This window comes from Aulonocara sp. 'chitande type north' Nkhata Bay, linkage group LG23, assembly GCF_057382095.1.
Source record: "Aulonocara sp. 'chitande type north' Nkhata Bay isolate Kocher_YH1m ecotype deep benthic linkage group LG23, A_spYH_male_GT1.1, whole genome shotgun sequence".
NCBI lineage: Eukaryota > Metazoa > Chordata > Actinopteri > Cichliformes > Cichlidae > Aulonocara > Aulonocara sp. 'chitande type north' Nkhata Bay.
Window position 1 is genome coordinate 2,949,752 of NC_141365.1, and position 27,670 is coordinate 2,977,421.

At 45.3% G+C, this 27,670-nt stretch overlaps 2 protein-coding genes across 2 annotated transcripts; one reads left to right on the top strand and one right to left on the bottom strand.

Moving 5' to 3' along the window:
• Window positions 1-4,903: 4,903 nt before the first annotated feature.
• On the top strand, window positions 4,904-22,405 carry LOC147300847 (uncharacterized). The gene is made up of 4 exons (XM_086282537.1): window positions 4,904-8,840; window positions 12,143-13,211; window positions 18,958-19,116; window positions 22,066-22,405. Exons 1-2 carry the CDS (start codon window positions 7,731-7,733, stop codon window positions 13,061-13,063), a joined length of 2,031 nt encoding a protein of 676 aa, XP_086138663.1. The 5' UTR covers window positions 4,904-7,730; the 3' UTR covers window positions 13,064-13,211; window positions 18,958-19,116; window positions 22,066-22,405.
• mydgf (myeloid-derived growth factor) lies at window positions 18,825-27,624 on the bottom strand. The gene is made up of 6 exons (XM_086282539.1): window positions 27,340-27,624; window positions 25,153-25,203; window positions 24,992-25,053; window positions 24,477-24,558; window positions 21,704-21,776; window positions 18,825-20,351 (listed from the first exon to the last, which is right to left on the bottom strand). Exons 1-6 carry the CDS (start codon window positions 27,622-27,624, stop codon window positions 20,272-20,274), a joined length of 633 nt encoding a protein of 210 aa, XP_086138665.1. The 3' UTR covers window positions 18,825-20,271.
• Between the last annotated feature and the right edge of the window lie 46 nt (window positions 27,625-27,670).

Below are 27,670 nucleotides of genomic sequence, written 5' to 3' on the forward strand. Positions count from 1 at the left end.
ACCAACATTATTACTCTGTGTGGCATAAACTATCCAAGACATTAGGGCTTCAGTGTTGGTGAGTGAAATTCAGTTTTTATTCTCACTAACACAACTTCTGCTTTAGAAAATAAACGTGGGGTGACTAAAACACTGTATCCTCACACCACAGCAAAAGCAAGATTTGAATACCCCAAGAATTATGTGAACCGCTGTGAGCAACCACTTGGTGACGGTGGGAAGTAAAAACCCAACAGGAAGAAACATCCAGCAGAACCAGGCTCGAGGAGAGGCGTCCATCTGCTGCAACCACAAGGGGATGAGTGGAAGGAAAGGGCAAAAGGCACAATGTGGTTTAGAGAGACCGTTTAGTGAACACTGAAGATATCTGATAACAATGGTCACCTGATCAAGCCCAAAACTAAAATGCTTTGAGTTAAAAGTGGAGAGAGTCCGCCTTCTGAATCCAAGCTGGCAGCTGGTTGCACAGGAGTGAGGCCTGAAAGCTGGAGGTCTGCCTCCCATTCTGACAACCACAAGGAAGCCAGCAGTCTGACTGCAAAGCGCTCTGCTGGGCTGATGTGGTAAAGTGTAAGATAGAAAGGACTGCTGCATTACTCATTTTAACTGTCCTTCAGATATTTTCATTTCAAATATAAAGTCACCAAAACTGAAAGTGAAGGATAATTTACTCATTTGTTAGTGTGTGACTCCAGAGGCCTGTGAAAGGAGCAGCAGAGGCAGCACGTGGAGTAAATGTGCAAAAACAAATCTGTAACTTGGTCTAAGCTTCGATGTTAGAAAAAGAAACATTTTAATAAGACCTTTTGCCAAAATGTTTCTGTAGAATGAGCCCTTTGAGGTTTTTGTTGCTTGAAGCCTGACAGCAAAGTGCCATGTAGCTGCCGTCTCTGTTTCTGATGTCTGAAAAACTGGGAAACTCACACCAAATGATGTCGATGCACGTGTGAGGCTACAGGCCAGGATGAAAATATGTAAATGTGATTTTGAGGTGTGCGGCCCCTTTAAATGATTAATTTCTGTTGCTGCCTGAGAGGTAAAAGTGTCTCCGGGGGGAAGGAGGTGTGAGGGAATTTAAGTTTGCTTATTTTCTCATTTGCAGTGTGGGAGTCTCGCTTAAACACTTTCTGAAAATGAAAATTTCCAAATGACAGTCACGACGTGATTATCAGCGGATGTGAATGAGGGCTCTGATACATTTTGGTGAGGCTTCCATTGGGGCATAATTATCATTTTTACATAATGAAGTGACTACAAAGGAGCCGGCCTGCATCCTAAGAAGGGAGCCGAAACGACGAGGCATACAGAGGAACCATTACTCTTTCCGCTCGTGTTCGAGCCCAGATTACCGAGTTGTGATTTGCGCTATAGACTCGCACCCGAACTAAACGCAGCTGAGCTGAGATGCTGTGGCGTCGCACTTCTCTCTGCGATCAAAAATGACAAAAGGGATGATTTCCCTGCTCGGCTGCGTACAAACGCGAGGAAGGACGAACCGAGCAGCATTTCCACGGTCCATCCCTGCAAGGATACAGGCAGTTAGTTTTGGCACAAGACTGCGAAAACCTGGCCGCATGTCAATGCGGGCACAAACACCCTAATGTTTGAGTTGTGGGTGGTGCAACAAAACAAACCAAAGGGCATTGTGTTCAAACAACAGGCAACGCTCTGCCCTCGTACAACAACACGGCCGTATTTTTAGATTTTCTTTTATCATCCATGCCAGAATAAAATGCCTTTCAGGCCTAATGAGTGAGAAAGGGACTGGGCCTGGAGTCAAAGGATTAGTGGCACTGAAGAAAAAACTGCAAAATGAATCAACGGCCTATTTCTACGATGATAGCATTTATTGTGTCATTTTAAAGAAAACCAGCGGAGGAAACGTGTGTTTGCTGCAGGTTTGTTGTCCCCGCAGCAGAGCTTACGGACGGCAGATAAGATAGTTTGTCGTGTTTTGATTTGGACACAACATTATCTGTGGGGCTTTTTCGTCTCAAGGCCAACATCCCACTGTAACAACTGCTTCCACGCTTTCTTAATCTTATTACAGTGCGCGCACGCTCGTAAAAGAGGAGCCTCTTTTACGCGAGGCCTTTGCTGACCTTTTGAGCACTTGCAATTTTTTTCTCGCCACCAATCTCATGTAGGTTAGCTGGCAGAGCAGAGCCGAGCGAGTGCTGCTTATTATGTATTACTTTGCTTTTGTAGTCCCTCCACATCGTTACTCATCCAGTATGCTTAAAGGTGCTCTCCCCTCTGGCAAGCACAACTATGACAGTCAGCTTGGAAGTTAGAAGTCTTTCAAAACTCGCCTTTTTTCCCTCCCTCTCCCCGTGTCTGCCGCCTCTTTTCTTTGCCTCTCTTGGTGTCCCCACGTCTATCTCTTCCTTTCTCGCTCTAGTTCTCAGAGAGCACCTGACTGACGTGTTGTTCAAGGATGAAAAGCACAGTGGAGGGGAATCCAAAAGCAAACAACACAAAAATATACATGAGAGGACGGGAAAGACTCTGTTAAACACGCACACACACACACGAGCATGCGCACACAGAAGTCTAAGAGGAACCCCTTAGGATTATCACCAGCGCGACACTGGACACTTCAGGGAAGAGAGCATCTGCTCACTTCCATATTTAATACTGCAAAAAAAGAAGAACATTGTGTTCTCGAGAAACTTTTCATTTTCACTTTGTGTGAATGCAGAACCAAATACAGTCATGCGAACAGGTTTAATCCTCCCCAGACTTCACGTTTCCGCTGTCCAGGTGGCTATAGAAAGTTCCCAAGTGCCCCGAGGCATTCACACTGTGACTAAAAGCCATTTTGCACAGGAAATTTTGACAGACATGGGGGCCTTTGACTTTCAAAGAACTGCTTTTACATCCATCTTTTCCACCAAGTTATGTAAGGTTTCCTTGGTGCTCTCTCCCTCTCTGTGAGTGTGTGTGTGTATAAAAAATAATCATCCAGGACACTGGTGTATGTGCAGGGGCAGTAAAGTTTAGCAAACACACATGCAGGAGGCTGAAGTATCCGTGCGCACACGCTCTGCTGCTTCTCGATGGGCAGTCGGACTGCTGCAGGACTCAAAACAAGCGAGGGAGCGCTGCAGGAGGCAGTAGACAAGGTTACAAGGAGACCATATGCTCTGACTGCCTGTACGATGGTGACAAAAAGGCCTCCTGTTTAAAAAAGGACAACGTTCCCTTTTTGTTTTTGTCCTTCAATCACTCAAACACATATTCAGCGGATTAATATAATGGGGAGAATAAAGGCAACCGCGCTCGAGAGGCTGTCCAGCGAGCCTGAAATGGACAGCAACTGTGACAGCTGCTTATTCTGCATTGACTTTAAAATGAGCGATGATTGTGTGTTTGGCTGCCATGTTATTTATGGACCTCACAAAGTGGGTGGTTGATTGGAGGAAAGCTGAGACCTTGAAGAGGCCTGAATTCAAGGTCTTTAACCCTTTAAGACCTACCATAGAACCAAGTCCGCCAGAGCTTATATTATATTTTTACATGCTGTGGAGCCATTTTTGGGAGCATTTCAAGTTGCTATACATCAATACAACCATTATAGCCCAGATTTTAATAATATGTCTGCATTAAGTGCATAGTAATTACATAAATTGCAAAAAAGTGCAATAAACTACAAAAAAATTGAAAATCGTTTTTGATTTTTTAACATATATTTGTAGTTAGAGAAATTTAAGAGTCTTATCCCTCAAAACTGTAAATACAAAAAAGTTGCACAAAATAGTTTCCCACCACAGGAAATTTATTTTGAGTGTCTTCATAGTTTTATTTTTGAAATACACTAATTTTTATATACTGCAGGAAAAATGAAAATAAATATTATACTGCAAATTTGCAAAAAAGCAGCATATGCATCAAAATAAACTATTTCCAGCAGTGCAATATGAGTCCTAAGAATCCCAGAAACGACACAGAAAGTCATAAAGTCAAAGATAACTTTTAAAAAGAGCAGTATAGGCCCTGAGGCCCTGATCGCAAAAAAGACTACATTTCCGCGAAAATGACGTCACTTCCGGTTTCGGGCAGGTAATGGCGGAAATGCAAAAGTTCGCGCTGACGTCTATTCCAACGTAGGAAGTGTTTTGAACAGCTGATCAGATCGGTAAAGGGTGTTTCTGGAATATTATGTTTTTGTTCCTGCAAGCGCTTTTTATGCAGTTTTTGCAAAGCTTTATGTGGAAGGAAACCGTGACCGAGGACAAGCTGATGGCATCAGATGTAAGTACAACTCCTCCGATTTCATATGCAAAAAAAATTTTTGCGCTAGCTCACGTGGTTGCAGAGCTACTGGGATTTAAAAATAGTTACGCATAACAGAGCGTTCCCGCTCCGATCGGCTCTAAAGGGTTAACACACACAGAAACCCACTCAGAGAGTTTATTGGAATGAATGTGCAATAGTAAACTGCTCTGCACTTCATCACTGTCTAGTGCAAACTTCATGTAACATGAAACCCCAGAAATGTCATGCTCGTTTTCATAGGTTTAAATCATCGCACAATAAACTGTGAAATATTATCTGCGGTCATCTGAGCGCGAGTGGTGCTGACGAATTCATTCGGTGAACCAGTCCCAGCACCTACCAGCCACATCACCTCCTCAACTGCTCGTTAATAAGTTAATAACATGGTGCGTTTAGACATGTAGACATGGTCAAGAATTTAGTGTTTTAAGCGACTGGTTGTTGGTGCCAGACTGAGTATTTCAGAAACTGTTGATCTGCTGGGATTTTCCTGCACAACCATCTGTAGAGTTCACAGAGTGCGATCTGAGAAAGAAAATTTCCAGTGAGCGGCAGTTCTCTGGGTGAAGATGCCTTGTTGATGTCAGAGGTCAAAAGAGACTGGCCAGACTGATTCGAGCTGATAGGATGGCTAAAAAAACACTTGTTACAGCCAAGTTATGCAGAGAAGCAGCTCTGAATGCAGCAGGAACTGAGGCTACAGTTCGTACATGACAGAACAAGACGAGTCTCCGTTTCCACTGCAATCCTTGGATTTGGGTGGGAAAAATTTGGTGTAAACAACATGAAAGCATGGATCCATCCTGCCTTGTATCAGCGGTTCAGGCTGCCAGTGGTGGTGTAATAGTGTTGGGGATACTTTCTTGGCACACTTTGGGCCACTTGGTATCAAGCAGAAAAGTAGCAGAGTATTATTGTTGTCCAGCCCTTCGTGATCGCAGCGTACCCATCTTCTGATGGGCGCTTTCAGCAGGATAATGCGATAGTGAATTTCATGGCGCTCGAATGTCCTCCACAGCTACCAGATCTCAGTCGAACAGAGCAGGGATGTCAAAGTCATTTCACTCATCCAGGGACACATAAAGCCCACTCTAATCTCAAGTGGGCTGGACGAGTGAAACTCCACTTTCTGTCAGTGTAAAGATGGTCAACTACACATTCAATCACTGAGATGTGTTAATATAAGATAAAGAAGTGCAATTTCAACAGCACGTGTCAGTTTTTCTACATGAGAAATGTGTATAATTACAGAAAAAAGTGCTTTCATTTGCCCTGTCCTCACTGTATTAATAAAACAAAGTTTTAAATGAACTGCTTTGGTGTAGTATGAACGGCTGTGGGAAAAGCTGTAAAACACATAAAAATACAGTTAAAGGTCCCAAAATGTATGCTCCCCTTCATATTTTCCAAAGCCACCCAGGGGGCCAGATTGGAGTCTTTTCTGGGACGATTGTGGCCCCCGGGTCTTTTGTGTGACACCCAATGGAGCAATATAGCACCTTTGGGATGTGGTGAATGCAGAGCCTACAACTCTGCAGCAACCTTTGCTTTGAAGAGTTAAGGCACCTCCGAAGGCAAAAGAGGGTCCAACGTACCTAAACTGGCTGGTGAGTGTTTGTCTCTGTGCTTCTGATCAATCTTTACAGCACTTTAAATTACTTGTTGTTCGCAAATAAAGCTGACTGATTAACCATTTGTGTCACAGTGAAATCCAGTGCAATAAAAATGCAATCTCCAGCTGTTAAGTGGAGCAGGACTCGGTTGCGTGCAGCAGGATGTCGTGAGCAGTAAGAAGCTGTAAGGTCAATAACGGCGGCTCTATCGCTCGCACGCTTTATTGTTTTGGTTTTTTTATCCCGGCTAATGGCCATCAGAGGCCGACAGCCGTCTGTCGACATGCAGGCAGGAATCTTCTTAGCCTGCAGATTACGCCGAGCCCGCGACTATTTTCACTCCCATCATGTACCTGTATAGTAAAATATGTCAGCGAATGAAGTCATGTTTCAGCAGGGCACTACCGGAGGAGTATATTGCAATGCTGACTAACAGAATGACAGATGCTTTGAGTGTTTCGCTGTTGAGTGACAGCAGACTTGTCAGGGCTTTTGTGTGGCTCTGCTGCCATCTTTTCATTTTGGCTGCTGCCAGTGAGGGAGGGACGCATCTATGCAGCCACAGCTGAGTGAAAAGGCACCTAGGAGGCATTTTTCTGAGCTTGTCAGACACAAGAAATCTAATCTAGACAGCCAAGAACTGGAATGTAAATGAGAAACCCGAAAATAGCAGCTGTCTCTGCGTAATTGGAACAAATGGAAGTTGGATGTGTGGTAGAAAATAAAAACAAGAAAACAACTGGGATGTAACGTGACACTGTTTGCTGACAGTTACAATAAGCTGGGGAGAGCCGAGCCACAGGCAGGCTGTTGTTTGTAGCCAGGCAGCTTATAGTTTCTGTCAAACCGCTGCTGATCTCAGATCTTGAAGGTCGCAATTATGTGCCCCCCCTACCCCCCCGCCTCCTACTATTCCTGCTTCATCCCTTTCTGCTGTTATCCTCCTCTTTTCCTTTAAACCCCCTCTGGTGTCCTAAGCAGCATTTAATTGTGAAGGGCTGAGCCGAGGAAGGAGTAATCAGATGAGAACGGAGGCAGGGGGAATCACGTGGGCACACATTCACTAAAGGGGGATTAATAACACTGGCGTCTTGATTGAACTTCGGCTGCTCTCCCTGGCAAATTGGAGGTGGGGCAAGGGGAGAAAAATAGTGACATGGAGAGAGGAGGGAAAGAGACGAGAGTTGTAAAGACAAGGACGATCGGAGGTTCTCAGATGAGAGCAGCAGGGAGAGGAGACACAGATGAGGAGAGAAGAGGGAAACAGAGAAAGGGAGTTAGAGCAGTGAGAGGGAGTGGGAGGAAGAAAGAGCGAGGAGAGGAGGCAGTGCAGCGCAGTGCGGGGGGGAGAGAGACAGGAAGGGAGAGAGAGAGAGATGTAGAGACAGGAAGCCTCCACTGCCACTGAGCCAGTGAGATGCAGGCAGGCAGAGAGAGACGACAGAGGGAGAGAGAGGCCCTCGGCATCTCCACGGCTGGCCCAGCGAGGGGGCGAGGGGCTCAAGAGCACTACAGCGGAGAGAAGAGTGGGAGGGGAAGCTGAAACTGAGGGAAAAGAAGAAGGGCGATACAATCAGAAGCAGGCTTCGCCAGGAAAAAGGGGAGTGGGGTGAGAGCCGAGGAGGGAAAAAGCAGATAAAAGTTTTGGAGACGGAGTAAGAGAGGGGAGAGGGAAGGGGGAGACGAGACTGAACATCAGAGCGGATAAAGCCCGTTAATGGCAAAGGTAGGAGGAGATTCGTGGAAGAAGAGGAGGAAGCTCTCAGTGTCTCAGGAGTCCTCCCGTTCCCCTTTTACTTCGTCTTCATTCTGCCAGGCTGCCGGAAAACATCTATCACCATGTTCTCTGACAGCAGGGCTCCGGCGCCTGGGGAGCAGAAAGGCTTCAAGTCCCACACCCCTCACTTCATCCCGTGGCTGCGCAATAGCTTGAAGCCTCACCAGAGCAGCGACCTGGGGCTCAACGGACCGTACAAATCCAACTCAGAGACCCGAAACAACCTGACCCCGCTGGAGAGAGCCAAGGGGATCGGCTTTTTCTCCATCCAGGGGAAGGGCCGTGGAAAAAAGGCTGAACTTCGGTGCAATGGGGTGGGGAAGGCGAGGATGCTGCCAGTTGCGCTGAGGGGGCACCACATCCTGCCAGGGAGCCTGGGGAAGCAGAGGGAGGACAGTCCTGCCAGGTGGAACCGGACTAAAGAGCTTGGCACAGACCGCAACGCACAGACCAGCCCAGGGGAGGGGCCGCAGGGACCAGCCAACAGCTCCTCCGCTGCTCAGGGCAACCACACCTTTGTTAGGAAGCACAGCAGCCACCTGAGCCCCCATCAGTCGCAGAGTGACAGCAGTAGCAACTCAGTGAAGAATTACGGGCCACTGCTTGGACCTCCTGCTGCTCCTGTTGCTGCGCTGCTCTCTGAGGAGCCAAACTTTAACGTGCCTGTTGTTATGTGTATGGAGGGCAAAGAGGGGAAGGTGTGGGACTGCGCCAGCCACACCACCCACCGTCAGAGAGACCACCGTTCATCCAGCTGGCTGAACTATGACACTCAGGGACTAATAGAGAGGCAGCATGGATTCAGCTCCAACTTCAGCTACACCAGTAAACACAGCAGGAGCTCCCAGAGCCAACGAGACCTGACAGCGCTGCAGGAGCCACCTGTGGAGGATCTAAACGGAGTTATCTTCTCCACCGAGGTTCCTCACGGGGGGCTCAGCAGTACGACAACTCTACAAGGCCCCGAGAAACCCAGACCGAGCTCAGAGCGCACCGCTTTCCTGGCTCAGAACCAGACGTGGGTCCAGCACAGACCAAAGAGCGAAGGGGAGTCACAGAGGAAAGAGGCCGGCTGCAGGAGGAAGGTGGTGCGAAACCAAATTAAACGGGTGGTGGTCAACCTGGAGCAGGTTCTCAAAGCCCTGAGGGATGTTCATCAGGAAATGAAAGAGGTAACATGACATATTTTTCTCGACTATGACTAAAAAAATGAGATGAAAGCTTTTTCAGTGTCAGATTCAGCCACGTCACCCTCTCAATCATCACATTTCACTCGAGCGACTGAGAAGTGAGAAATCCAAACAAAACAGGACAGAAAAGTTACTGCGTCCTTTCACATTCATTTTCTGAAAGTGTTCATGCTCGAGGGCCTGTGCACTGACGAATAACAAGCCGGTCTCCAAATGCACGTCCTCAGCAAGAATTTGCCATGCATTAAACAGTCAGCAGCACAGCTTGCATGAATGCAGCACCAAAATTTCCCAAATTTCCTCTGTCGTCTGTCTGCACGCTTCAGCTCGAGTCGTGTGCACATTTTCATAAAGGTGAATGAGACACTAGTCATGCCCCATTTGCCTGATGCGTTCAGAGGTTGTTGAGATGAAGGATCTCTCCCTCCACTCGCTCTTCTTATGGACAGATGTGCTCCAGGCACAGCTGGATTGCGTCCGACGCTTTTTATAATCCATTTATGTCTGAGTTTCTCTGCCTCACACAGTAAAAGTGACACATAAATCTTGCCTCTTGCCATTTGATCTGCCTCTGTGGGGTCACAGCTAAACCCGAGGTAGTAACCTCATCATCCTGGCTGTGAGCTTTATTAATAAAACCCCAACGACTGCACACACAAAGAAGGGAAAGAGGGGGGCGAGTAAGCAGACACTGAAATAGAAAAGTCCCAAATTTTCACAACAGAGACAACAGATGAAAAGGGAGATAAGGTACCAGAGAAGACTGGTCGCATATTTATTCCAAAGCCGTGTTTTTTATTCCGCTGCATGAGCAGCAAACCTCAGCTTTGTTTAATATTCATCACGGCTACGAAAAGAAATTAGTGGAGGCCTTTGTCTGAAGCTAAACAAATATTACACTAAAGATCTCTCTCACACACTGGAGGAGGAAAAGACATCACAAAAGTGGGCTTGCACTTGAATATGATAGCGATCCTCTGCTGAGGCGCTTTGATAGATCAAAAAACTGAACTATGACTCAGAACTTCAAGAGAAACAACAACAGAATTGAACTTAAAGAGCTAAACGCAACTTAAATACCGGCGCTCCACAACAAACGTCTCTCGGTACTCATCAGGAGGACCTGCAGGGTCAACCCCCCCACACTGCTTCTAACAAACACCCTTGGGGGAAGCACATGAAAACCAGGGTCCTCTGCACTTTTATCTCATCTGATTTCTGACATTAACGAGCAGCACCTGCCCAGAGTCACTGGATGTGCATATACACGCTGTACTTCAAAGCAATATGAAATGCCTCGCTCAAACAGCTCCAGCATTAAAAAAAGACAGAGAGAGACAAATCAGGTCATCCACTGACATCAGCAAGGATATTGAACACGGCGAACAAAACAATCCAGCACGGACCGAGGATTTATCCGTGCACATTGAGCAGGTGGCGTGATGGGTCAAGCATTTTCCCCAGAGTAATTTCCTCCAATCTCTTCCATCTATGTATGGCTGTGTGTGTGGCTGTTTCTTCTAGTCTTGTTGTGTGGGTTGTGTGTGTGGATGCTCTGCACGCACTTGGATACGTGCGCGTGTGCCTCGTCTGATTTTTACTAAACTGGCAGGACAAATCTGATTTGTTTTACCAGACTGAGCTGTGCTGCTTTAACTTAGTTCTGTATGTTATGAAACATTTATTTGAGGTTTGCAGGAATTCATCTTTGTACAGCTCTGTTAAGCTCCTGCCAGTGTCTCAATTTTGGATGAGATCTGAGGTCTGTGGCAGATTTGACGCTGCGCTTGGGATCACTGGCCCCTCGTGTGATTCGATTTCAGCCAAGCTGTAGCTGTCGGACAGATGGCCTCACATTTACTCAAGAATACTTTGGTATACGGAGGAGTTCACAGTGGACTCAATGACTGCAAGGTGCCCAGATCTGCAAAACCAAAATCATCACCCTGCCACCACCGTGCTGACAGATGGTAGAGGGGTTGGTGCACCATGGTCAAACATCTCCACTTTGGTTTTGTCTGTCCAAAGAAATTTGTTCCCGGAGTTTTGTGGTAACATGCTAGCTGAGGCCTGCAGGCTCTGAGAAGTAGCTCTTGGGTTCTTTGCAGTTTCTCTGAGCATTGCACAGTCTGACCTCTGCTTCCGGAAAGATTGGAGCATTGTGTTCGACACATATAGAGGTGCTATATGTGCATATTTATAGAGGTGCTCAAACTTGCTGATGATAAAATAATGACGTGTATATGAGACGTACTGGCTGCTATTTACCTCTTAATTCCTGAGGAAGCAGAAATGGCGGCGTTAGCGTTTCACATCCTGGTGGATTAGGGGATCAAGCTGATAAGCATTTAAACACAGTTTCCCAGCTGAAATTCAGATCTTTGTGGAATTATGAATCTTTCCCCTTCTTCCCTTCGCTTCAGCGCTGCTGTCCAGGCAAAGAATATTTCCTCTTGTCAGCTAACTGAGGAAATGATCAAATTTAAGCCAATAGTTGTTAAGTGTGATTTGTTAAAATATCTATCATACATAATGCCAAATATTAACTGTTTCCAGCTGCACTCAAATTTGTGCTGCTATCGAGAGATTTGCTTTAGGAGTTTGACTCTCGGTGGTCAATTATGCAGAATTTATGGAGAAGAAAAAGCAGCAATTTGGAGATGCAAGTGTTATTTTTCTAGTGTGTTATTATCTCTATAATAAATTATGTATTGCAGCACTTTTATAAAACGAGTGACTCACAAGAGACAGGTTAAACAGAGGATGGTGCTACACTGATAGCGTTAAAGTGAAAATGCAGCTCGTGGTGTCTTTGATTAAACCCTCTCTGCCCGGTAACAGAGGCTTTCTGACAAAGCTCAAAAACTCTTTGAGTTTAGTCTAAGATTACTCTGATGACATCACCATGACATCATCTGTTTTCACAGGCTGTTACTCACTGCCAGAGGTGAACCGATCTGTATAAGGAAACAATGGAGAGCTCTGTTCTCAATCTATCGCCTCTCTTTTCATTCAGCACACAGAGCTGGACCAGCAGCCAAGCAGAGTGGCAACTCCCAAAAAGCTCAGTGTTTTACTCTGTGTGTGCAACCTTTGATCAGTCTGCTAATATGTGTTTCTCTAAAGGGGAACCTCGCCATCAGGTCCTGCATCCTCTTTCTTGGAGCAGTGGCACCAAAACCCAAAGCAAACAAAAACTATAGAAGACATTTTTCAATCACAGAAACTGGAGGAAGACTTCACTTACTGACTCTATCTTTATCTGTCAATCATGTATTTTCTAGGTGGTGCAGCAGATTGACCATCTAACATCAACCATTGATCTGAATGAGGAGGAGGAGGAGGAGGAGGAGGGAACTGGAAGAGAAAGCACCAAACCTCCCAGCGACAGCAGCTACAGTTCAGGCTCGAGCTCCAGTGAAACAACTGTGGGCTTCACACATCAGAGGCTGTCAGAGCCTGCAAACCAGCCAGAAACTGGGTATTTATCTGGCACCCTGAGGGGAGAGCATCATAGCAGGAGCCAGTCTCCACCCAATGTGCAGCTGCGCCCGCTAACCTCTGGACTTTTATCAGAGAGGAGTTGGACTCTTCACCTCACCGGTAGTGTTGGGGCCTCACCCAAACATGGTGGGAAGCTGCCATACCCCAGTAACCTCACGACCCACGACCACACTCGCTCCCCCCAAAGAAGCCTCCCTGCTCGGCCTCCAACTCCTGGTCTTTCCCCTCTAACGGTAAACTTCCATCTCCCCAGTAGCTCTGGTTCTCAGCCTCACTCCCCTGGGGCTACCTCCTCCATCAGGATCATCTCCATCTCACCTCCCTCTCCCCTGTCTTCAAAGGCTAACCCACCCCCTGCTCTTAGCCCGTCTGTCATCATCCAGACCAAAGTGGGGTCTTATCAGACCACACAAAGCGATCTCCCATCTGCTGGGCCGCTCTCTCCATCGTCCAACCTGCTGCCGTCTGCCAGCTGCCCACCCACCGACTCAGAGACTGAAACCGGGTTCGCCGCTAACACGGAGAGGCGAGCATCCTCAGCGGGACCGTCACACGTATGCGCTGCGGCACAAGGCCACAGAGGTCGCAAGCCTCCACCTTACCCACATCACAGACTCTCTGAAAACACAAAGAAAGTGAAGGAGCCCCGCAAAGCTCCTCCGTACCCTGAGAAAAGAAGGCTGCTCTCGACCACAGTGTGAGACAATGCAGCAGGAGAGGGGGGCTGATCGAATGGAGCCATATTCACAGCACCAGCCACAAGTCTGCAAGAGTGGAGAGTGATTTAAGGCTTGCCAAGCTGAGCTGAGACCAAGTTTCCAAGGTGACAAGGCGCAGACGCAACTTGGGGTGAGTATGTCAGGAGGAACAGCTTGCTTCTGCTAATGTCCTCTTACTCTCTCCTTCTATACAAACCTCTCGGGTTCACACACTGAACATACAGAGGGCATCGTAACATCTGTCTGGTTAACTGCTCTGGTAACAAGAGCCTCTATACAGATGTTCACTTTGCCCTGCAGATCTCAGACTCCCACCGACTGCACAGTTAAAGGGCAAGGGACTGAAAAGGCCTAATTAGAGAGAAATTGCAATTATTGCAAAATGACAAGGCAAAGCAAGAAGTGATTACCTTAGTGCACTTCAGCCCATGCAGCCAAAGAGGTCCACTCACATGTATCAGCATCGTCTGAGGTGGATAATTGCTGTCTCACTGCAGCTCAGGCTACCTTGGCTTGCAGTGTTAAAGAGCACATGCGGGGGAAGTGAGGTCAGAGATCTGTGACAGAGCTAGAGACAAGAAAACGTGTCATAATATGAAAAACTTTGCAAGAAAGTGCCCGAGCCCAGTGTCCCTGCTCCGACTGGGTCACCAGCCTAGCACTGGGGTGCGCGTCAGGGGAGACAGGGGGCAGCTGGCCATTCGTTGTACCCTTCACCGGGCCCCTGGTGATACAAAAATCCCATCTCCTTTGCTGCCTCTGGCTTGACCGACCCAGCCACAATCTCCATCTGTTCCCCTCCAAATGTCAGGAGATGCAGAGAGAGAGAAATAGGGGGCAGGTGCGAGAGAGCAAAGAGAGAAAAGCAGACACGGGAATGCCAGCCGGATTAACTACATAAACACAGCACAGCAAATCGATGGCTCATTCATTTAGGTCAGCTTATGTTGTCCTCTCTGAAATGTTGCTTTGGGTTATTTCAGCTGGCTCTTTATTTTTCTCAAAGAATAAAGCTGAGGTTATTTTATATTCTCTCTCATGACCAACAGGCCCGATAAAAAGAGCCTGTTTCTCAATAGAGAGACCTAATGGTTACTGCCTGTGCCACTCAGAGGTTACATCTTCAACAGACGTCTAGTTTCAGTCTTTGTACAAAGACTCAGCTATTTACCCCAAATAGGTAAACACTGTAGAGCATTATATATATATATATATATATATATATATATATATATATATTAGGGGTGCAACGATATTCGTATCGATATTGAACCGTTCGATACAGTGCTTTCGGTTCGGTACGCATATGTATCGAACAATACAACATTTGTAATTTATTTTATCAATTTTCCTTCTGACGATGCTGTCTGTGTTGAGCGCTCAGTGAATCTGTGTTCGACTACTCCGCCTAGGCTGCACTGTCGAGCGCAGATCCACTGAGCGCTCAACACAGACAGCATAGTCAGAAGGAAGAGAGCAGGGCACCTCCCCCACCCTCATTCAGATCTGGCGTTTGGAATTATTTTGGTTTTCATGTGACGTATGACCCTGAAGGTAAGCGAGTCATGGACTAAAGTAAAACAGTATGTTGGATGTGCCACGCAATGCTCAATTACATGGGTGGGAGCTAGTGTGTTAGCGCAGTTAGCTCGTTAACGTGTTGGCCGTCTAGCCCCATGCACGGGGCGATCGGCGGTAGCTCGTTAACGGAGATTTGCCGTGTTGTGGCGTTAAGGTCATTTCAACGAGGTTAACCTGAAAGCACTAGTGGGAACACAACGAATATGACTGCACATTTACACCGACATCATCCCAGTGCAAAGACAAAAACAACAAGCATGCTACTAACTTTAGCCGAGTCATTTACACAGCTGTTAGCACATGATTCTCCTTATGCTGCTGAGAATATAGCCCAGAAGAAGCGGATAGTATAGCTTTTACTTTGGAAAGAGCCATTTCTCTGTAATAAACTCTCTTTTCCAAAGATGAGTGATTCCTCAATCAGATACAGGGCTCGCAATATCGCTAGCCCGACGTCCCGGAGCTAGCGATTTTTCCAGTCGGGCTACCAAAATCTATCTCTTCCCTGCCCGTCGGGCTATTGTAGGAAAAATATATGTCAATGCTTTTGCATTCTTTCAGAAATGTAGCTGGGTAATTATGTCATTGGCATCGGTGAGCCACTGTCAATATGTGACATATTGAAGTCGCGTTTGAATTTGCGCTTGTTTTCTTGCTTTCACTTTGCAATCATGCGAAATGTGTATAGGGTTAGGGTTAAATTTAAAAACTGTACTTTTGAGTTAAAATATATATTTATAATTTTAATAAATGACAAATTAAAAATGCATGAACATTTTTTTGTATCGAAAAAATATCGAACCGTGACACCAAAGTATCGAACCGAAGCGTGAATTTTGTGTATCGTTGCACCCCTAATATATATATATATATATATATATATATATATATATATATTAGTGCTGCAGCGTTAATCTTGTTAAATTGACGTTAACGCAATAACCGGATTAACGCGGCAAATCTTCGATAGCGAGTTAACACGGATCGCCCCGTGCTTGGGGCTGGACGGCGCTAGCGCGTTAACGTTAGCGCGGTTCCTCAGCCTCACAAACAGCTAGGAATGAATAACCACTGGTGCTCCAGAGAGCGCTTCCATCACCAGCATGGTATATGTGGGATTATGTTCATAATGAATATCACACAGTGATACTCTGTGACTCATTCAAGCATTTTTAGGCAAATTTTGCGAGTTTTATTAGTAATTAGTCATTTTTGTGCAGATCTACCCCTCAGAGGTGTCTACCATCATGCTACAAGTGCAGTGCTTACATGCTTAAAGCTGGAGCGCCAACATGATGCTCAGAAAGAATCACATCCTGAGTGTAATCTGCTAACCTGTTAACTTTAAGGACTTAAAACCTTATGTGCAGCTGAGGTCAGTGGAGATCTTGTTAGTGTTGCAGGTGAACTGAATGGTTTTCCTAATAATGAGCAGTCCACACTAAAAATGCCACACTACAGCTGTGCAAAAACAAAACAAGTTTTCAAGTAATGAAAGTGCAGTCCTGTGGAAAAACTACATACATCCTTACTGCTTCCATAGGAACTGAGAAGCTGCGCTGCAGCCAGGCGCTGCTAATTAAATGCATTTGATCAACTGATCATAAGCAGAAGTTTTAGCAGTTTGCAGGTCTGAAGCATTCAGGTGTGTGTTAACTCGATGCCCAGGAGGAAATACACCAGCAGTGATCTAAGAAAAGCAATTCTTGCTGCCGATCAATCTGAAAAAGGTCATAAGTCCATTTTCAAAGAATCTGGTCCATCATTCTGCCGTGAGAAAGATTATTCACAAGTGGGAAACATTCAAGACAGCTGCCAGTCGTACCAGAAGTGAACATCCCAGCAAATCGACCCCAATGTCATCCTGTGCAGTGGTCAGGGAAATTGAAACAAACCCAAAGACTGCATGCCAATCCCTACGGGCCTCCATTAGCACCTTAAAGTTCATGACAATACATTTAGAAAGCAAAGTTGCACAAACCACAGACCACAAGGTTGGCCTTTGCCACTGGACTATGAGTGGTGATGAAGGCTGAGGCAGAGTACGGTGGAAGCAAAATAACTGGACAATTAAAGGCAAGTCAAGCCTTCCAACTGCAACACAAATCACACTGTCTAATATTCTATTTCTAATTAAATATTATATATTTTAATCTTAATTAGCGCCATTATGAAAACACTCCATGTACAGGAATTCCCCACACTCATGTGACCTGGCCTCTACTGGACCCCCAGGGAAACATCTGCACACACAGACAGGCGAGTAATCTCATCTCCACAAGCAAGTTTTACTCAACAGTAGACCTTATTTGGTGCCAGTGTCTTTGAACATACAAGAGCAAAAAGGAAATGCTCGACAATAACGCACAGCACCACGTTTGCGGGAAACCAAACGCAGCACGCCAGCTGTCGAGCACAGTGGTGGAGGCGTGATGATTTGGGTTCGTTTTGCAGCCACAGAAACTGGACACTTTACAGTTATTGAGTCGAACACAAACAGCAGCGGCTTGGCTGAAATATGTTCATGCAACAGAAAAAGCACAGCAGTAAATCTACAACAGAATAGCTGCAAAGGTGCTGCAGCGACCGAGTGTTATCCAGACCTCACCGGGACCTTGTTCCTGCAAACCTCAGTTCCTGCAACGCTGTAAAGACCAGCGGGCCAAGATTCCTGCGCAACGATGTGGAAGACTGATAAAGTCGTACAGAAAACAATTCAAGTTATTGCTGCTAAAGGTGGCTGCAGAACCACACTGATTTGCTTTTGGTCAAACATCTCTTAAGGCAACAAGTGTACAAGCTTTGTTTTAAGGGGTCACAAGAAGATGGCAAACATCCTCCTGAAGCCAAGAAAGTTGTACCCCTCAACCCACAACTTTCTGTCAGTTAGTAATTAAATCACATGAATTTAATTTTGCTCCATGTTTCTCTCCTGTCGGCCTGCACACCCTCTTGCAGTGGCTTTGTGAACCATTACAGTGTGTCTGCACCACATTTGAACAGTTAGAGGTATTTCAGTCTGGACAGCAGCGGGGTGGCAGGATGGGGGGTTCTGATCAAAGCTCTTTAATTGACGTCATCATAATCTAGGCCAATTCTTTGGAGAGTGTATTAATTCTTTGTGATGGTTGTACTGTAAAGGGAGAAGTTGAAAGTAAACATCTGTACCGCTGCCAGATGGTAAACAGCAGCGATATGTGTTCAGGGTTTGCATGACAGCATCGAGGCAGCTCCGAGTCCCATAGACGGAGTGAAATGATGATAATCAAAGAGCTACTGTGCAACAGAGACCTATTACTCGATGGAACAACCAACTCGAGAACAAAGTGTCTCATTTTCTCCCCCTGCAAGGCCACAAAACTAGAAACGAGAGTCTGAAAATGTCCCCGCTTTGCTATAAGATGCTTTAATTACAAATAAGAGCCTCTGTGGGAGTTTCATCGCACAGCTTGTTGTGATCTTAGCTCTGCCACACTTGAGATTTTCAGATGTTTCATAGTCACGGCTGTAAAAGCAGCGCTAAACGTGCTGGTTACAGTTCTGACGCTACGCTTCAAACAAACTTGCGCCGATATGCCGACAATCTAGATTACAGATTTTTCTCTTTGGCTTAACATAAAATGAATAAATCCCCACCAACTTTCTATCTCTATAAACCCATAAAGATCAGAGCTCTATAGATTCCCATTTGTGCCTGTGGATTTAGAAGAGCCTCGCTCCAAAGCTTTTCTCCCAGAAATAAAGAAGAAACAATAGAAGCTCTTTATCTCATGGCAACATTTATCTGAGGACAATATATGTTAATTTCCTACGCCAGCAGAATACATTTTAAAACAACATTTCTTATAATGCTTATTTTAATTGCAAGTTTTGCTCGGGGCCTCAGATGTCCTGTACACTGTATTTATGCTGCTTATAAACTGAGTCTAAATTAGGGATGCATTAGTGCTGCTACTAAAATTACTGTTGTTCTGGATGGGATATGATGGGGTATAAAAATGCTTTCCACCGTGTTTACTGTTGCCCAGCTTTGACAGTGCTCCGAATATTTATTGTCTCAATGCTGGCACTCAAATCTTTCCTCTTTTTATGTTTACCCTCTAACAAGCTGTGGGAGCTTCAGTGAGATCATGACTGACATTAACAAGACACAAACATTGAGTTATCTCCAGAAAATGCCTTTATTGAGACGCCCATCACATTTCATCATGAATCAGAAGAATCAACAAGTAGAAAAAGAAAACGTACAAAATAAGTAACATTGGGTTTGTTTGTTTTCAAATCTGTCACGCCAGGATCTGGAGGTGATTATTTCCAGACGACGCATCGACATCAGCGGTGACAACGAGGAAAAGGGGAAACGCTCCTGCTAAGCATTTCCTCAGTTCCTTAGGATCACCTCCGGACGGACGAGGGAAACCGATCCCGGGCCAAACAAGGCAGAGAGATAACAGGTAACACAACCACACAATCAAATCAGCAAAATCCTCAAATCTGAAATCAATCGTCCTCTGGAGACTGGCGTGGATCTGAGAGGGCTGGATCAATGACGGGGGGATAAAGGTTCTCGCAACATCACGAAGGGGGGGGGGCGCGAAATAATGAAGTCCTTGTGAAACCTGCACATTATCCTCGCTGATCCACACATGTGGCACCGAAAGATGAAAGTAAAGGGTTCAAGGAGGACTCAGAGATACCTGCTGGCATCTCTTTTGCCTCGCGTGTTATCATCCAAACGTCTGTGCATGCCCTACATTTTAGTATTCTGTGGTTAACAATGTAACTGAAAACTTGTTGCAATAAACTCAAATTAGATCCATTTGTTAATGGGAATTTGTTTGAGAAAGATTTGCATCTTCTGCTGCAGAATGATGAAGATTTGAAGACATAAGTGGGAATACACGTGTCCTCTTAACATGTTTAAAAGCGGCTATCTGCTGCATTATGGCTTCAGGCAAAAACACAAAACAAAGATTTATCACAAGAAGAAGTGATTGGTGGTTGCTGGGGATCAAATGTGGTGCTTACAATCATCTGGAACGGATAAACAGAGAGAGATGAAGACAGAAGGAGGCAGTTCGCTCAACAGCGGCTCAGAGCAGAGCCAGACGGGGGAAATTGTTTATGTGCGCGCAGTGACGATATTGGGGAATACTCACTTTTCTCTCGGGATTACATAAGATGGATAAATCCTTCCCTAGTCTAAATATGTTATCTATACTCCACAAAGCCCCCAGACATCCTCTATACAATCACAGACATCCCCAGTGTATCAGGACACAATTCTTTGTAAATCTTGTAGCATAAGAAAAATAACAACTATGGAAGCACTTCATCTCAGAGCAAGCATTTTGTTGTTGTTGTTGTTGTTTACTCAGCTGATCCCTTTTGTCCCGTGTAGCTCCGATCCACTATAGCAACAAAGTATCAGGTAACTTTTGTAGCGACACAAAGTGCTGTCAGGGCAGTATCCAGTTTATCCTTCTTCAATTTTTAGTTGTAACTCAGGAAGAAATCCATCCTTCATCGATCACTGAGGGAAAAGCAGAGGCTCCAGTCGGAGCTCGTTAGGATGCTCTGATTGGTCAAAGCGCTTCACTTCTGACCAGCTACAGCTCGTCTTTTCGTGTCCGTCCAATCACGGTCAGTTTGGAGAGTTGAGCGCTGAACTTTCCATCCCTGTGGGTCACTTGAGGTTAAAAAAAAAGAGGAAATGCATGAAATGCCGCCACAGATGACGACAGAGCAAAAACAATCATTCAGCTGCAAACAAAGCACAAGGAGAATAACAGGACATCACGTCTGTAGGTTTGATGAGCTCCACCTGCAGGTGAGCTGGTGTAAATGAGACATGCCTGCTACCTGCAGGCAGTGAGCCCAACAGCAACGTTGCTGATCCTGTTAAAGACCTCACACACAAACAGCATCTTTATCTTTTATGTATTTGAAAAAGTCTATATTTCAGCATTTTTCAGACATGCACTAAAAAAAAATGCTTATTTGCTTTTTTGAAGGGTGGAAAGAAAAAAAACACACGAATCTCGTGTCTGTTTATTATACGCAGAGCTAGAAACCACAGCGTGGCGAGCTTAGCTTACAAAGAAAGCAAATGATAATTTAACCTTTATTACACTGGGGAAGATATTTATACAGGAACTAAACATATTTTTATTCCAGGCAAGCAGTTCCCATAAAGCAGGGGTGGGCAATTCATTTCCCCAAGGGGCCACAGCTTATTGGTGCGGCCCTACACAACAGTCCCAGTGTATCATGTGGCCCCTTGGGAAAATTAATTGCCCACCTTTACTCTAAAAGCTTAAACATGATCAGTTATTTTGTACTTTGATGGAGTCGTACATTAAAATACATTTTTGGAGCTGAACAGTTGATGCATGTTGTAGCTGTTAGCTTATAAACAAATGTAAAGGAAAATGTGTAATAAGTGGACTTCAAGCGATTTAATTAAAGCCTTACAAATTAAGAGCCTGACCATAACCTTAAAACACGTCCCAGCCTAAAATAAAACAGCACTTATAATAAATCACCAGCTGTAACACTCACTGCCTCCATGTGGCACAAACATAAGGACATGTCAGCATGTCTTTATCTGCACGTCTGAGCTCGGTTGCTCTCCTTTCCTATAGATGCTAAAGGCTACTCGTAGGTTTGTAATTAATACGCTCTCCACTGTTAAGCAGTCTATCAAAACAAACCCAGACTGCAAGTGTTTTCCAGCATCTGTAACTGTAGCGTTTAATATGCTGAAAAAGACACAGGAAATTGCTGGTCGGCTCGACTCGTCAAATCCTGCTAATCACAGTCTGGAGCCTCGGTTTGCGCGGAAACGGAATAACAAGAAATAATGCTACAGGGACAAATGACAACCCACTCACAGCTGGAGCATATGCTTTAGAGGGAAATCAGCAGGGTACTTGCAGCGTGATGGAGAGGGAGGGAGGCAGACGGAGAGAAAGAGCAAGGGATTGATGTGACAAGCAGAGGGAGTTGATTGAACACTCGGAAACACAATAAATTTCTCACCTGTTGATTCTCCGATGGTGAATTCTTCTGGCTTCAAAGGCACGTCACTCTGTCCTCCTGCTGCCGACTGAGACTGGAAACGCAAACAGCAGCCGCGATGAAGACGAGGAGGAGGAGAGCAGGGGAAGAGAGACAAAAAAGAAACAATGAAACAGAGAGGGAAACAGGATGAGAGGCGGCACAGATGACAACAATTTTGTTTGGAACAGACGGGCCGGGACAGTAGGAGGACGTGACGGCAAGGTCAAGGAAATGTTGCGCGGGGGTGGCAGGTGTGTTTGTTTGTGCGTGCAAAGTTATTTCGGTCTCATCATTCAGGGAAGTTGTGTTTTTTTCCCTGTGTGTTCGTCTTTGGCTTGCAGGGCACGGAGCTGAGCGGGAGGAGGAAACATGCGCTCGCACTAATGACAGAAAGTGTCAGGACTGTCCTTGCTGTGGGAAGGAGGCGTGTCGAGGTGCGCTCCACTTCACAGACGACCACATCAGACAGGCAGACCGCGCAAAGTGGCTGAGCTCAGACCGGGCGCGGACATTAACCTTCCACGAGACATTAAAGTGCACAGACTCGATTCCGAGTGTGACGTCAAGAAGAAATAAAGTTTTCGTGCTACTTTGACTCACTCGACTTGTGTTAGTTTGTCAAGGGCACATTATGGGTTTGTTGTATACAAGTGGAGGGAAGATGATATGTCCAACCCACCCATGTCTAGCTTATGGTCGGGTGACAAATCCAAGTCCTCGAGCTACAAAATCCCGCAGCTGCAACTTTATCGACTTTGTGTCTGGGGGCACGCCTTATGTAACGGGCGCCATCGTTGTAGTAAAGCAACATATTATGCATTCGCTTTTCATTGATTTCTAAGTAGAGGGACCCAGTGCCGCCCCTTTTTGCAGAAGGCTCGTGTGCCAACATTTAAAGTTGAGCAGTTAATCAAACATATTTGATAGGTGATAAATCACAGAACACTGCAAAACATTATCTGCTTCCAGCTTTTCAAATGTGAGAACTGGCAGCTTTGCTGTATTTTATAATCACTGAAAAATTAACCGTGAAATGCTTCGGACAGCCATTCGATCACACCGAGGAACTTGAAGACGTACTCTTGGGCTGCGAGATGGAAGTTTTTTAAATACTTTTCAGATATTATGAACTAAATGAATATTAAAATGGTAAGCTGCTGCTTCTTTCTCTTTGAGTCCGATTAGACAAAAGTCTGAAGGCAGCTCATCCTGTTCACAAATCATTAAATGTCAGACTTACAATAATCCTCGTTCGTGCGGAGACGTGGCACGCACTGACATTTACATATCCAGGAACGAGGCGCAAGCGTCATTATCAAACTGTTTAATTAAATACAGCTCTGAGATTTTTTCTCTATTTGTCGCACGAGACGAGATAAAAGTGCAGATGGCGACAGCTGTGACGATCTTACAGCCCCTACGTGCTGGAGAAAAAGCATATAAGAAGCTGCTGCACACAAACGTCTGCCTCAGATTTGGTCCCAGAGGCTGATGAATGTGTTGCTGGTATAAAGGTGGATGTTTTATTATTTGCAGGCTATGCAGAAATGCTCATCAACAGAGTTTCGCCTTGTTTTTCCTGACAACTGTGCTGATGAAGCTTTAATCTCTGCACCGAAGGGGCGCCTGGAACAGCGAGGCAATACAAAGCAGAAAGTTTTTGTTTGTCCTGTCAAACCAACCGCAGAACTGTGAGGCGTTATGATGTGTTGCACCGACAGTATCGCAACTACGCTGCACAGGTTGTGGTGCAGTTTGACTACCAACAGGCAAACTTCAGTGCAAGGAAGAAAGACCTGCACTGAACCGCTGGCTTTAAGCGTGACTCATCTTGAATTTGAAAAAGAAACCAGATGAATCCAAGCTGAATGAGCTTACAGTGCTTTCATGCGATGTCAGGAAAATGAATCCCTGACTGGAGATATTCACGTGTCTGAGAAACCTCTGGCGCTTTAGACAGAAACACAGCGAACATGACGGCAGAAACTCTCGGTGCAAATTCATGATTGGCAGGAGATTTGGTGCAGCGTCTGCATTACTGCGGATGGTGCCTGGGCTCCAGCTCGGAGAGGGGATGAGGAGCTTGGTCATTTGCGAGGAGCTCAGAATCAAGCTGACATCGTAAGGAGCCAGCTGAGGTGGCTCGGCCATTTGATTAGGACGCCTCCTAGGTGAAGTGTTTTGGGCATGTCCATCAGTGAGGATAGCCCTCTAATATGCTGTTAGGCTGTAACCATTAGTTACCATCTATGCAGGCTGGGCTAGATTAGTGAAAGAGGTTATTTATTAGTAGTAATTCTGACAGAAAGTCAGTGGAGCGCTGTTCTGGAATCAGCTAACACGGTGTTGTTCTGCTTTGGGCCATGAGAGGATGGACGCGAGACTCCTTGTGGACATCCTTCAATAGTTTGCATCTTCAAGGACCAGCCCGAAAAACAGTGAGCCAACCACACACCTGCAGGCGAACTCCAGCCAGCTTTTTAAAGAATCATGTGGAATATTTATCGGCAGTGTCCACAGCAAGTATGATCCTGGTTTTAAAAGCATCACTGAAGCACAGCCCTCCTCTGGAAATGGGATCAGCCCACTGACAGTAATAAATAACAAACTCAGCAGCACAAAGAAACAAAACCCAGCAATCACAGTTTTTCAGCTTTGTCCATGTTGAGCACTGGGATAATTTGACAACTCAAAAACAAATGAATGAACACAGGCCCACTAAAAGCTCAGCTAACAGTTTCTTTGTACTTACATACGCGTTGGCATACTCGATTTTGGTTCCCTTCAGTTCAGCTTTGAACTGAGTGAAAAACAGGTACGACTTCCCCTGAGGCCTGGCGGGAATGAAAAGGAAATATTTGCTGTCAGTGTCACGGGTTTGCATAAATTCATTTCAATCAGAGGTTAGAAGTTTGCTGTGTTGTTTCCCCTTCTAGTCTCTACCGCCACGATTAAGCAAAATCAATGAGGTGACTCAGCAGACGCACACATTAGCGGTGAGGGTGCTCTTAGCATCGGGGTCACCGAACTGAAGAAGAAGAGTACCTCCGCGGGCTGCTCATTGGCCTGTGAGTGTTGTCCTGGTATAACTGCAGTTACGGGGACCTAAATCTGGTTACACAATCACAACACGGGGGCCCGACTTCCTTATGGGGACATTTTAGGGTGAAGGCAGGCTTTAAGGTTAAGGTGAGGTAAGCAGTAGTTGTGCAGCCTCCATTAAGCCAATGCAAGTCAGTGCAGCGTCCTCTAAAATCTGTGTCTCACCTCCACACAGAGCAGGAGAACAGTCTGTTGTCATCAGTCAGGCCCACACTCATCAGCCATTGCTGCGTTACAGAAAAAAGGGACAATATTTTAGCATAAAGACCGCAGTAATCAGTGATGTGAGGCTGGAGACGCACAGTGAGAGAGAGGGAGGGGCTCACCTCGTTGGTTCCTCCTTGAGAGGCGTACGTGAAAGAGCATTCATACTCCCCCTGCAGAAGGAGAATGAAACCAGGTGTTAGTGCCGTGTTTTGGATTCACCTACAAAACTTTCCTGTAAAACGAGAAACTCTGTGTTCCACTGATCTCACTCAGGTTTCAGTTTAACCTTACATAGAAATAAAGACAGAATATGGTTGCATGTAAACTCACATCCTTTCCAATAATACCCTGAACACTAACACGTTACTCTTTAGGAGGAACCCAAGAAGCTCTGTTCTGTCTGTGCATCGGAGGTTAGCGAGGGTGGTCTCTGCCAGACAGCTCCCCTAAGAAAAGCCCAGAAACGATTTCTTTATTTTGTACTGAGGTCTCAAAACCTTTCTTAATGCTAGAGCGTGTCAGATGTTGTTTATGGGGGAAAGAGTTGAGCCAGATTAAAAAAGCCATAAGAAATTACCGCTGGTCTTTTTGGTTTTGGATGTTTCTTTTGCTTGTTGATCATCATTTAAAAGAACGCCGTTTAAAGTCTGGTCTACGTGACCTGGTACAGATGTTTAGAATTAGCCTGGGTACTGCTAAAAAAACAATTTCTCTCTATTCAGATTTCAGCGTAGCACGACAGACACGCCTGTGGTTATTTTCTGCCACATTAGTAACAGCTTTCACCAGTTTCAGCTTGAATAGTTCATTCATATTAAGCTTTTCAGCATCACGTAGACTGAATGGCTCCGTAACGTAGTGGTTAACATATTCACCTAACGTGTAAAAAGGCCCTTGGTTTGATACCAGGAGGAATCACAAACTGTTTGGGGTTGGCTCAGGAATCTGGTAAATCCAATGTGTACTGAGCCAACCTGAAAGTAGTTTTAAATATATTTAATTGGTCCTGAAATGACCTAAATGAGCTAAACAGGGCTTCCTGATGTGAAGATAAGATGTGCATGAAGCTTTAGAAAATGTGAATGAGGGCAATAATGTTGGACATCTAACTGCAACATTTCCTACTGATGAAGGCCTTCCTCTGGACCATTCATACTATACTAAAGTAATTAAGTAACAGATTGAAAAAATGAAATGAAAGAAAAATTCCAGTTTTTTCACTTTGTAGTACAGAATTAGTTTACACCTTTATTTCTTAAATCTCGCTGACAGATTCCTCTCATTTACTACAGCAGCATTTGTCTATTACGTAGAAAGAAATGAGAGGTAAGGTTGTATTTGCACTTTTTTTTCTCATATTCAGATATCTGTGGGAATAAATGTGCAGCTAATCTTCGGTCCACTGACAGAGAAGGGGAATTCCACTGCTCTGGACTCTGGACACTTGAGATTAAAGTGGGCTGTCTGTGGCCAACGACGCAGAGGGAGTCTGACATTCCTGGTTTAGAGCATGAAAGTGAGTCAGAGTCACACCTCTGCCATCGAAACGAGGAAATAACAAATAATAAGTCAAGCTACAGCTGGACGAGTCAGCGAGTTTCTTTTTCTATTTAAAGTAATAATCTAATGTAACAGCTTGTAAGATGACTTTGACTTTTTTAAACTGCGACTTTGCAAACACCTCCCACGTCAGAATATTAGAGACACGTAATGGTTCTCTTTGTCACCGCTGAAGCTATCAGGGACACCTGAGCTTTACCTGCTGTGACCAATGACGAGTCAGCTTTTCTTTGATTAATCAAACAAGAAAAACATTAATTCATTAAATAATTAGTTCGATCGTTAGTTTAACAATCAGACAAAAGTTGTTTTTACAATTTAAAGTGAGCAGTCTTTAAGTTAAAAGAAAAGAAGCTCTCAACCAATCAAAAGCGCCATTGTGACAGCGACGTGTCAGCCCCTCACAGGCTGTGTCGTCATCAGACAGCGACTAAAGCTGCCCAGCAGATTGTAGTTTTTCTCTTTTGTTGTTTATAACATCGATTATGTCCGACTGTAATAAGAGAAGCAGACCTCAGCTCCTCAATGATAATTAATTTAGCTATTAATGTGTTAATAACTGACTGATAAATCACATTGGAGTGGGTTACAGTGAGCTGCGCGGTGAATTCAAATTTAATCCACGTAAAATTAAATTTTACGATTCAGGATTTATCGGTAGCTCCGTGTTTCCCTGCACGAGGGCTCGTTTTAAAGCGGGAGATTTACAGCGAGAAATAAAGACACCGCTCGGCGGAGGCACTTACAATGCCCTCGGAGAAGGTGTGCACGACTCCTCCCGGTTTCACGTTGAACTCCACCGTCTTCGCCTGCTCCTCGGACGCCTCCGCCGGGACACGCGCTGCAATCAGCGCGAGCGCAAACAGAAACGCCAGATTACCGGCGCAGGTGTTACTTTGACGAGCCATGTTTTCCTCCTCTGACCTGCAGCTGGTGCGAGCAGCGCCTCCGGTGTCCCGTCCACTGTGAGTGTCGTCACACTCCACGTCACGAACGCTGTAAAACAGAGACAAAAGGGCTACGAGTAACATCACCGCGCGTGACTGACAGATAATAATAATAATAATAATAATAATA

Coding starts and splice junctions, on each gene's coding strand:
- mydgf (XM_086282539.1), bottom strand. CDS start 27,624: ATGTTACTCGTAGCCCTTTTGTCTCTGTTTTACAGCGTTCGTGACGTG. Junction 25,204..27,339: donor ACACCTTCTCCGAGGGCATT/GTAAGTGCCTCC, acceptor CTCCTTCTGCAG/GGGGAGTATGAATGCTCTTT. Junction 25,054..25,152: donor CTCAAGGAGGAACCAACGAG/GTGAGCCCCTCC, acceptor TCTGTAACGCAG/CAATGGCTGATGAGTGTGGG.
- LOC147300847 (XM_086282537.1), top strand. CDS start 7,731: ATGTTCTCTGACAGCAGGGCTCCGGCGCCTGGGGAGCAGAAAGGCTTC. Junction 8,841..12,142: donor TTCATCAGGAAATGAAAGAG/GTAACATGACAT, acceptor TGTATTTTCTAG/GTGGTGCAGCAGATTGACCA.